Below are 12019 nucleotides of genomic sequence, written 5' to 3'. Positions count from 1 at the left end.
CTGATCTTTGGGTGTTTGTTTTTTCTGTTTCCTCAGCTTCTAGACTAGCCATGGATCGGTGCCAAGAGGTGAAGGCCCTTCTGAAGGCCTGGGAGATAGCATTCCTTCAAGAACACAAAAGGAAACCCAACAAGGTATAGGAGTTTTGTCTATAGCAGTAGGGTTAGAAGGGTGGCTTTAGACCAGATTCCACCTTCAGCAGTTTGAATGCCCCTGTTTGTGTTCTCTGGCACACACACATATACTCAGGACCAACTGAAAATGTTTATTATTTCCTCTCCTTGTTCCTTGTCATGCTTAATTTATAGTTTACTTAATTTCTGTAGCTTCCCATATGCCCCTTTAGATTAATAAACTCTTTGAGGTCAGGAACTGTCATTTAAAATTTTTTTATCCTCAGCACCAAGCAGAATTCCTTGTAGGTACTTAATAGTGGTTTAATAAATATTCAGTTGAATTACAGATGGTATTGTGCCAGTTACTCTGAAGCTCAATTTAGCTAAATTTCAGCCTTCCCAAGGGTTATAGGGTAAGAGACTTCCTTATAGTGATAGAAATGAAAAATGAAATAAACATCAATAAAACATTTAAAAGGGGCAGCTAGGTGGGTGGCACAGTGGATAGAGCACCAGCCCTGGAGTCAGGAGTACCTGAGTTCAAATCCGGCCTCAGACACTTAACACTTACTAGCTGTGTGACCCTGGGCAAGTCACTTAACCCCAATTGCCTCACTAAAAAAACCAAAAAAACAAAAATAAAAGGTAGAAGACAAAAGTTCAGAAAGGGATATACTAGGCAGTTGTGTTACCCCTGGGTCAAATGTAATGTATACTTTGGGGGGGGGGGTAGGTAAGGCAATTGGAGTTAAGTGACTTGCCCAGGGTCACACAGCTAGTAAGTATCAAGTGTCTGAGGTCGAATTTGAACTCAGGTCCTCCTGCGCCACCTAGCTGCTCCCAATGTATACTTTTTTTTTTTTTGGTTAGGCAATTGGGGTTAAGTGACTTGCCCAGGGTCACACAGCTAGGAAGTATCAAGTGTCTGAGGTTGGATTTGAACTCAGATCCTCCTGAATCCAGGGCCAGTGCTTGATCCACTGTGCCACTTAGCTGCCCCTCAATGTATACTTTTAAAAAAAAAACATAACTGAAGTTTGTGGTTTTATATATAGTCCCTTTTTGTTATTTATATACTGAAATGTTTGTTTGTTGGTGATTAAATTAATAATAAAATTTTTAATTAAAAAAAGACCTCCCCTAATGCATATAAACCTTTGAGAAGATGCCAATACGACTGATACAAATCAACTCAACAAATGTCCTGTTAAATAGAAAGACTGAATTATGGGTATGAAAGAGACCATCAATACATTTTTTTTTTTTTTTGCAGAGCTATAGGGGTTAAGTGACTTGCCTTGGGTCATCCAGCTAGTAAGTGTCAAGTGTCTGAGGCTGGATTTGAAATCAGGTCCTCCTGAATCCAGGGCCAGTGTTCTATCCACTGCGCCACCTAGCTGCCCCCCATCAATACATTTTTATTAGGGGCATTAGCCTATGAGCAGGTTTTGTGTTCCCCAGAACCCTTTTCCTCAAGGAGCCTAGAAGAAGCACACAATACATAGTGGGAACTGTCAGCATCAGCTAATTATGAAATTAAATGAAGAGCATGAGTTTGAACCTTTCCCCCATCCCCTCTCCTGGTGAGTTTCTTAGGGAGTCTAGAGAATAGGAACCTTAAACTACTACCAACACTCTGCCCAAGCACAGATGGAGTGCTAAAGAAAATGTCATTCAAAAAGAAAAGATGTTTCATCCCATTTACCTCCAGAGTTGCTTAGAACTCCCTTTGACCTTGCTAGTTCTTCTAGGTACTGGCTAATCAATCTCTTGCCTGTTGTTGGTTTTTTTGTGTTTTTTTTTTAAAAAGCCATTAATACTTATGTCTTCATTTTGTAGTTACACTTGGCTTCTGCTCTTGTCACTCTTCTGAAACTTCTCTTTGAGGTCACTGATGGCCATTTAATTCCAAAATCTAAGGGTCTTTTTTCATGAAGGCCTAATCCTTCTTAACATCCCTGTAGCTTTTGATATTACCACTCCTTCTTTATAGACATTTTTTTTCTTCCTTTGACTTTAAGGACATCATATTCTGTGTCCTTCATGCTCTTTATCCATTAATGTATATGTGTCCCAAGAAGCAGTTTTTGGCCCTCTTTTCATTATATTCTCTTATTTGGGAACCTCAGACATTCTCAGAGCTTCAACCACTATTTCTGCTGTAAGAGAAACAGCACCATCTCGAATCCTGACCTCTCTCCCGAAATAGGGATCCCAAAACCAAGCTTATTATCTTCCCTCTGTAAATCCTGTCCTTTTGACTTCCCTGTGGGACCACCCACCTTATTTTTCATCTTCAGATTATTTTTGACTCTTCATCTCACTCATGCTTTATATCTAAGATGCCACTGTAAGTGGCAAGAGCTAGGATTTAGAATCAGAAAGACGATCTCCGATTCTGTAACTAGTGCTTTCTTCACACTGAGCCTCTGTTTCCATATCTGTAAAATGGACTGAGAGTCTCTAAGGTATCTTTCATCTCTCAATCCTATGAGATGAGAGCATGTTCCATCTTTCTGTCTGATTGTCCCAAGTCATGTCCACCTCCATCACTGTGAACAGTGGCTTGGAAATCCAGGCACACAGACACAGTGTCCTTCCTCTCTTCACCTGTTGAATTCTTATCTAACCTTTAAAATCTGTGTCATGCCACCTTCTCTGTGAAACTCTCCCTGACTCCAACTTAACAGCCCTTCCACCCAGGGTTCATAGAATACATTCTAACTACAGTTATTAGAAGTTCAACTTAAAGGAGCAGCTAGGTGGTGCAGTGGATAAAGCACCAGCCTTGGATTCAGGAGTACCTGAGTTCAAATCCAGCCTCAGACACTTGACACTTACTAGCTGTATGACCCTGGGCAAGTCACTTAACCCCCAATGCCCTGCAAAAAAAAAAGAAGTTCAACTTAATAAATGAGTAAACAAATGCCCTGTTAAATAAAAAGTCTAGACTGTGTATGTAAAAGTGAACATAAAAAAAAAAAGTGAACATCAGTAATTGTTTACTAGGGGCATTGGCCTATAAGGAAAACATGTCCCCAGAACCCTTTTTCACAAGGGCCCAGAACAGTACATTATACACAGTTATTAATAACTAAGTATAGTTGTCAATTATGATTATTTCTATTGACATCTTATACCCCTACCAATACTATGTTCCTGAAGACACAGACCACATTTGTCTCTTCCTACAGACTTAATAAATAATTGGTTATATTGTATTACTTGGTGGTAAACTAATCAAGAATTGTCTCTTACAGAATGATGTGGAGTTGGCACCTAAGGAAATGAAAGGTGAGTATATGGCAAAAAACATCCTCCAAGGTAAATCAGCCAAGGTTAGAAATGGAGTGGGTCAAAACTTCTCTGCTGATCATGAGCATGGACTGGCCCCATGAATAGACACTGCACTTTCAGCCTAGGCAAGATAGAGAAAAAACAGCCTTCTTTTTGGGGGGGCGGGGGTGGGAGAAGGGGAACCAGAGTGGCAATCAGGGTTAAGTGACTCACCCAGGGTCACATAGCTACTTGAATGTCTGAGACTGGATTTGAATTCAGGTCCTACTGACTTCAGGGAAGGTACTATCCATTGCACCACCTAGCTGTTCCTAGACCCCAGTCAAAAAAAAAAATCCTTCAAGAATTGTGTGGGGGGGGCAGCTAGGTTGCACAGTGGACAAAACACCAGCTCTGGATTCAGAAGGACCTGAGTTCAGATCCAGCCTCAGACACTTGACACTAGCTGTGTGACCCTGGGCAAGTCACTTAACCCTCATTGCCCTGCAAAAAAAAGAATTGTGTGTGGAGTGAATATAATCACAGCCTGATTGGGAGCCAGAGCCATTGAAATGTTGGTAAGCAATTATCTTACACTAGTTTGGGAAGATGGATCTTTGAAGAGTGGATATGAGCCTCTGTACTTACCATTGGGATGAAGTGGTGATGTTGGTAGGTTGGAGTCATGAAGGAACTTTGTGCTTTTAGAAAGACCAAGTTCAAAAAACATGAGAAAGCTTTAGAAGAACAGGGGTTCAACTTAACCCAACAAAGGAGGAGTCTACCTTTTTAAAATTTAGTGAGCTGAATCAAAAGGTACTGCTGAGTTGGCATTCAGGTGACTTTTAAGAGAACAGTTTCAACCTAAGATTGAGGAATGGAGCTGGAGCTCAATGACAAGGAGATGAGGGAAAGAGCAATATTCTTGTATTACGTACATTAAGGGTAAATTAGGGCATTGAACTGGCAATTCAGGAGTCTGGTTGTGTGGAACTCTTCTGCACTAATTGAGTAAAGCAAGACTGCCCCATCTGTTCATGTGACATGGACCCCAGGGTTCTCTTACTCTAGTAAAATTGCTTGTGCAATTTGGGTGGCTGACCCAAGATGTTTTCATAGAGAGGAAGGGAGAGGAGGAAGTAAAAGCTCATGCTGTCCATGACACCTATCTTTGGATCAGAAACCCTTGGTTTCTTGGGAAGTGGCAGCAGCCAAGAACAACCTGTTTTAGTGGTTGGGACAGAGCTAGATAGGATCAACAGTATATGGCAGTGCCACAAACTGTGTGATTGGACATAATGAGCTACCACACTGATGGAGTAAACAAAATCTGGGACAACCAGGTACCCAGTTGTAATATTTGATAGCTAGAAGGTCCTTTAGCCTATTGAGTAGATTTCTCTATATTGTGTTTCACCTTCTCTCCGTCCTCTTGTGCCAAGACCCTGACTACCCCTTCTCTCCCAATCAGAACTCTACCGAGAATACCGAGCCCTAAAGAGAGGCCAGGAATCAGCAGGCCTTCCACAGCCCAGCAACTTGGTCCAGGACGATGCAGCAGCTATAGAACAGGTAAACAGAAGGGACCTAGAGGTGCAGCAAATAAGTCTTTAATTTTCTCACAGAAACTTGTTCAAACTTGCTATTATCAGGGTTCCTGATGCAAGGGGGAAGGGGGTATTTTTAGGGGAACCTCCTCATTAAAAGACATTGGAAGAGCTTTGAAGGAAAGTCAAGAGACAAAGGTTCTACCTAGTCCAGGCTCCTTCAGTGACTATGAATAAGTATCTTCTGTCATTGGGTTAGATGATCTTTAAGGCCCTCAAGTGAACTTCCCTGGGGCTCTGTTTCCATATCTGTAAAATAAGGGAGTTAGATTAGATGGGTCTGAAGTCCTTTCCAGCTCTAGATTGATAATCCTTCTAGTTCTAATACAATATTCTGTTTCTTTTTAAATTATGAATTTCCTTTAACAAAATGCTATTTTGATGCCTCCTCATGACATGGAGGTGAGGCTGGGATTTTAAAGGCTCTCAAAAAAGTGTAGGTTTTAATAACAGGTCTGACCAAGTTGAAGAGACTTAAGGTGTAGAGCCAATGTTGACTATATGATCTTTGAATGACCAGTTGTAGTTAAATTCAAGAGGGGCTCATAATTAGGTTGGCCATAGGGCCACAGCAACTGTGAAAGACCATTTATAGGAAGGGAGAATCCGCTCTGATAAAACTATAGATCCTTGAAGTAAGAATGTTATAAGCTAATACAACTTTACAGAAAGAATGAACCTAATGAATAGCAAATCTGAAGCTATTTATAATTAGAAATATGCTTTATGGACAAATACCAATTTTATCTGATCAGTAACCCTTTCAAAATCCCATTGTACAGTCCTTATAACTGTACAGTGTACTTCTGTGTATACTCAGAGCCAGTTTTTGTAATAATTTGATTGCTGTTTATTCTTTGAATGTTAGTGATTTTTTTCTTTATCATTCAAATAAGATAGTGTATGTAAACCATTTTACAAATCTTTCTTTGTTTGTTTTGGTGAAACAATCGAGGTTAAGTGACTTGCCCAGGGTCACATAGCTAGTGTCAAGTGTCTGAAGCTGAATTTGAACTCAGGTCCTCCTGACTACAGAGCCAGGACTCTATCCACTGCGCCACCTAGCTTCTCCCCATTTTACAAATCTTAAAGCAATGAACATTTATGTGTAAATATACATATCATATATGCAGTATGTATGTATGTGTGTATATATACACATACATACATACACACACATGTTTATTTCTACCATGCATGTAATAGTAGTCACTGTTGCTGTATGTAATGTTCTACTTGTATTTCTAAAATATTTTTATTATTTTTATTCCTAGTTCTACTTTCATGCTAACAGGGTTTTTTTGTCACATAGGGCTGTGACATGTGGTTCATTACTCTGGGGAGGTGAATGGACTGGCACAAGTGCATTCAAAAAATCCGGATCTGGGAATATATGGCTTTCATTATCTATGTTCCATTCCTCCCCAAGACACCGTCATTCCTGTGTCCTCTTCTGAGGGGGACCTTGGTTACCATTATTCTGGTACTGCCTTTCTGTATTCCTCCGAAAAGATCTATTTCTATTTTGATTTCGCCTGTAATTAGAATTAGAATTTCTTCTCCAAGTCCTACATTCTCTCAATTCATGCCCCTCCTTACGACAGTAACAACACACCTTAGTGTCCTTGCTCCGGTGTTCACATGGCTGACTAGGAATCGCTGGTGCCAGAATGCTCTGTTTAGGGTGATCTGGATCTTCCTCACGTGAGTCAAAGACATAATTTGCAAGTTCCTTAATTCTATCTACTGTGAGATTTCTCCAGTCTGGACATTGTTTCAGAAAGTATCTGCGTATTTCTGGCAGTGAATTATAAACAAATGTGTTGAGAACGATATAGGAATCTCTTAAATCTACTGGATCCAATCTGGTGTACTGTCTAGCGGCCTCACAAAGTCTATCATAAAATCTGTTTGGTCTTTCATTAGCCTCCTGAGGTAGGCTTAAAAATTTCTGCCAGTTTTCCGGTTTTCTAGAGCAATATTCCATTCCCTTCAGAAGTGTTTCTCTAGCATCTTTTAATCTTTGGAAATCCCTATCATTATTATAATTCCACTCTGGATCCTTTAGAGGCCATTCCACATCGGCCTTGCCTTTCGCAACAAGGGCATTTCCTGCTGAGATAATATCTGTAATCTCAGTTGGGGACAGTAAAGTTTCCAAAAGGCAAGTAACATCAGCCCAACTGGGTTGATATGCATTAAATATAGTCCTTAACTGTGAAATTACAGTGTTTGGATTTTTCTCAAAACTAGGGATGATTGATTTCCATGCGCTCAAGTCACTTGGTCTAAAGGGGCTATATTTTCTGACTTGAATTGGCACTCCCTTTTTACTATGTTCTATAGCTTCCTGCAGAGGGAGTAGTTTCTGCTGATCTGATTCTAAACTTGGATCATCTCTAGTAGAAACAGCCATTTTGAGGTCTCTCTCCATATGTGAGAATTTCATTTTGAGGTCTCTCTCCATATGTGAGAATTTCATTTTGAGGACTCTCTCCATATGTGAGAATTTCCCCCATATTATAACAATGATAATAACAAAAAAAATAAAATCCTTAGTCGTATGAACTATGGATGTGGTATTAAAAGGTATTTCAATTGCAGGCATAAAATTTCTACTTATATTAAACGTATTTTCCCAAAGATTCTCACTTATACTATTATACAAAAAACTTTTTGTTGCCTGAATGAGGAAAAAACCAATAATGTTATGAAGGACCATTGAGTAAACTATTCCTCTAAGTCGGGATGTTATGCTGTCCCAATACATTCCGATGAGAAAAATCAAAGGGATAGTAGAATATTCGAGCATCTTGCCCTTAAACTGGGCTGGCTTTTCCGTTTAAAGCAAGACTTTTAGAGGCTTAAAGCAAGGGAGATTAGGCAAATGAGGCAAAGTCCGTGGGGGGGGGGGGTGTATTTGGAAAATCCACCGAATTAGCCGGCTTATGGCCAAACTAGGGAGGGTGGGAGGGTCCTTAAGGTCCCTTCGTGGTTGCCAAACTATGAGATTTAAAATTGGATATTAGATCATAAATCTCCCCTACTTAACTTTTCCCTAATTTATCTCCCAGACTAGTAAATGGAAGAAGCTTCTGGTTTTCTAGATAAAGCCTTTATTGTATGATAGTCACAAGGTGATGTTGATTAGAAGGATAGGAAAATAGAAATACAATACAAATCGTCTTAAGTCTAGGCTTAGTCTATATTCCTTATAAAAACTCACCAAACCGAAAAGGCCACCTTTGGAGAGAGGGAGACCGTCTGTGCCGCCTGTCAGGAGTCCCGCCAAGCAGGCAAAAAGGCCTACTCCCGTTCTCTCCACCCCGGAAGTCAAGAGCCCGGCAGGCAGTCTGACATGCGCAGCAGGCGGACTGTTCATCTCCTCCCCAAAAGGGTGGTCCTTGAAAAACTGGCATCTTTCAGTTATCCTAACCGACTGTTAAAAACTTACATATTTTACCACAGGGCACAGCTAAAAGAATCCACACTTTGTTCAAATAGTTCTTTCTTTCTCTTTTGACTTCCTTAGGGTCTGTTCTCAACAATGAGATTACTATAACAAAGGAAATATGTTCACAGCCTCTTAGGGTACACTACCAGTTTGCTTTCCAAAGAGACTGCACTAGGTTACAAGACTATCAGCATTTTTTGAGCACACCTGTTTTTCTAGAGCCCATTTTTGCCAAATGGCTGGATGTGATATGGTGCTCCAGAATTTTTATTAGCCTTTCTTTAATTATTAGGGAAACTGAAGGTTGTGTCAAGTGGTTATTTATTGTAATTGTGCCCTCCTTTGTAAAAACTGTTCATGTCCTTTGGCCTCTGGAAACTGTATTTCTCTCGTAAATTGGAATTATTCCCCATAAACACTGGGTCTTGGGCTTTTATCCAACATACTCAACATGAAAATTTTCTTCAAACTTATTCCTTTTTTAAAAAATTAATGAAATTAAATTATAGTTTGGTTCATTATGAAGTAATCTAGCAACAACAATAATAATAATAATAATAGCTAATACTTAGCACTTTACTATGTGCCACTGTGCTAAGTGCTTCACAATTATTATTTCATTTGATCCTCACAACAAGCCTGGGAGGAAGGGACTTTTATTGTCCTTGTGTTACAGATGAGGAAACTGAAACAAACCTGGGTTGAGTGACCTACCAAGTTTTAAACATCTAGAAAGTTTTTAAGGGCAGGTTTAAACTCAAGTCTTCCTGACTCCAGGCCTAGCACTCTATTTACTATGCTACCTAGCTGTTCCCAAATACTTGAGTCATCTGTGATTTATACTTGAATACTTCAGGGTTCCATAACTTTGTGAATGTGAGTATTTCACACACAGATTAAAACCCCTCTGTAACCTGGGTGCTGATCTTTGTGAGGGGCCTTGCCAAAATATTTGTCATTGCAAACAACCTGGTGATGTGCATAAATGGGCAGCTTCTTTAACGATAGGTATACAGTCCATTCCTATGTCATATTGGAAGCCCTTCCAGCTCAGTAGGATCTGTCAGTGCGCATGCTCTGCTATCACAGCCTTTGAGTACTGAGTATCTCTTCATCAGAGAAAGACTTTAATGGATGTTGTGTTTTATGTTAGTGATTCTTATTTGTATAGATAAGCATTAAATTATATAATCAATTTTTGAATTGTAATGATATCAAAAAAGTCCATGAGTGTGTGCACACAAAATATATATTTTATATACTCAAATGCACCTATGATTTCAGTTTGGAAGATTGCTCCAAAAGTGAAGATTCCAACCTGTCCATCCTTGCCTATCCTGTGCAACTCTTCTTCATGATGTCCCATAAGTTTGTCATGGGTGTCCACCCAGTTTGCTGGAGGTTTTACTCACAAGGGATCTCAGTGGAATATTTTGCTGGTCTACTTGAAGTCCCTCGCTCTTGACACATTACCACTTTGACAGCTGAGTGAAGGGTGGCCTGGATTGAGGAGAGACTAGAATCAGGGAGACCCATTATTGGGTTATTGCAGTAATCCAGGCATGAGGTAATGAGGATGGCAGTGTTAGAGAAGAGAAGGAGCAGGATACAAGAGATGTTATTAAGGTAGAATCAATAAGACTTAGCAGTAGATTAGATTGGAGGAGGGGAACTGGGAGAGTGAGGAGTCCAGAATGACACTTAGGTTGTATACCTGGGTAACTGGGAGTCTGGTGGTATCTTCAACATTAATAGGGAAGTTAGGAAGAGGGAAGGCCTTAGGAAAAAAGATCATGAGTTCTCTTTTAAATGCATTGAGTTTAAGATGTTCATGGGACATCTAGTTTGAGAAGTCTAACGGGGCAGATAAGTCTGGAGGTCAGGAGAGAAATTACAAGTAGATCTCAGAAGTATCTTCATAGAGATGATAATTGAATTCAGGAAAATTTATGAGACTGAGAAGAGCAGTCAGATAGGTAGGAGATAGAGGTGTCATGAAAATCTAGAGAGAAATGAAAATCTAGAGAGAAAAGAATATCGAGGAGAAAAGGGTGATCAGTATCAGAGAGGTATGTTATGCACTTCCATTATCCTCTCTGTGATAACTCACTTTTAAAAATTTTTTTAAAAATTTTTTCCCAATTACATGTAAAAACAGTTTTTAACCTTTATTTTTACAATTTTGAATTCCAGATTTTCTCTCATCCCCCCTTTCCCTCCCACATCATAGAGAAGGCAAGCAATTTGACAAAGGTTATCCAAGTGTGGTTATGCAAAACATATTTCCATATTACTAATGTTGTGAAGGGAGGTGGTTTAGCAGTACCAACTCTCAAAGTATTACAAAGTAGTAATCATCAAAAGAATCTGGTACTGGCTAAAAAAACAGAGATCAGTGGAATAGATTAGGTACACAATACATGGTACTAACTGACCATTATAATCTTGTTTGGTGAACACAAAGAGCCAGACTTTTGGGATAAGAACTCACTATTTGACAAAACCTGCTAGGAAAACTGGGAAGGAGTTTATTAGAAATTAGGTATCGGCCAACACCTCATACCATACACCAAGATAAGGTCAAAATGGCTACATGTAGATTTAGATATAAAGGGGGATGCCATAAGCAAATTAAAGGATTGTGGAATAGTTTACCTGCCAGATCTATGGATAATGGAGAAACTGATTTCCAAACAGGAGATAGAGAGCATTACACAATGTAAAATAGATCATTTTGATTACATTAAATTAAAAAGCTTTTGCACAAACAAAATCAATGCAGCCAAGATTGGAAGGAAAGCAAAAAGACTGGGGCGATTGAGAGGGGGAAGGGCAGTTGGGGTTAAGTGACTTGCCCAGGGTCACACAGCAAATAAGCGTCAAGTGTCTGAGGCCGGATTTGAACTCTGGTCCTCCTGAATCCAGGGCTGGTGCTTTATCTACTGTACCACCTAGCTGCCCCGGGAAAAAAAATTTTGCAGCAAGTATCTCTGATAAAGCCCTCACCTCTCAAATAAAGAACTGAGTCAAATTTATAAGAATAAAAGTAATTTCCCTATTGATAAATGGTCAAAGGATATGAACAGACAGTTTTCAGAAGAAGACATCAAAGCTATCCATACTCATATAAAAAATGCTCTAAAACACTATCGATTAGAGAAATGAAGATTAAAACAACTCTGCGGGGGCAGCTAGGTGGCGCAGTGGATAAAGCACCGGCTTTGGATTCCGGAGGACCTGAGTTCAAATCCAGCCTCAGACACTTGACACTAGCCGTGTGACCCTGGGCAAGTCACTTAACCCCCATTGCCCTACAAAACAAAAACAAAACAAAACAACTCTGAGGTCCCACCTCATGCCTATCAGATTAACTAATATGACAGAAAAGGAAAATGACAAATGTTGAAAGGAATGTGGAAAAACTGGGACACTAATGCACTGTTGGTGGAGTTAGGAACTGATCCAACCATTCTGGAGAACAATTTGGAACTATGTCCAAAGGAATATAAAACCATACATATGGGGTCAGCTAGGTGGTGCAGTGGCTAAAGCACTGGCCTTGGATT

At 39.8% G+C, this 12019-nt stretch overlaps 1 protein-coding gene across 2 annotated transcripts in view; it reads left to right on the top strand.

Annotated features, from left to right (window-relative positions):
- The window catches only part of RECQL4 (RecQ like helicase 4), a 47593-nt gene that overhangs the window by 975 nt on the left and 34599 nt on the right, over positions 1–12019 (top strand). For both annotated transcript variants that reach the window (XM_043978542.1, XM_043978541.1), the window contains exons 2-4: positions 37–134; positions 3377–3410; positions 4864–4964. In XM_043978542.1, coding sequence (XP_043834477.1) covers positions 51–134; positions 3377–3410; positions 4864–4964 — 219 coding nt within the window. In that variant the 5' untranslated portion in view covers positions 37–50. The remainder of the gene's footprint in view (positions 1–36; positions 135–3376; positions 3411–4863; positions 4965–12019) is intronic.

Source organism: Dromiciops gliroides, chromosome 1 (genome assembly GCF_019393635.1).
Source record: "Dromiciops gliroides isolate mDroGli1 chromosome 1, mDroGli1.pri, whole genome shotgun sequence".
NCBI lineage: Eukaryota > Metazoa > Chordata > Mammalia > Microbiotheria > Microbiotheriidae > Dromiciops > Dromiciops gliroides.
Note: the sequence above shows the minus strand (reverse complement) of the source record. Positions and strands in the feature narration are given on the sequence as shown.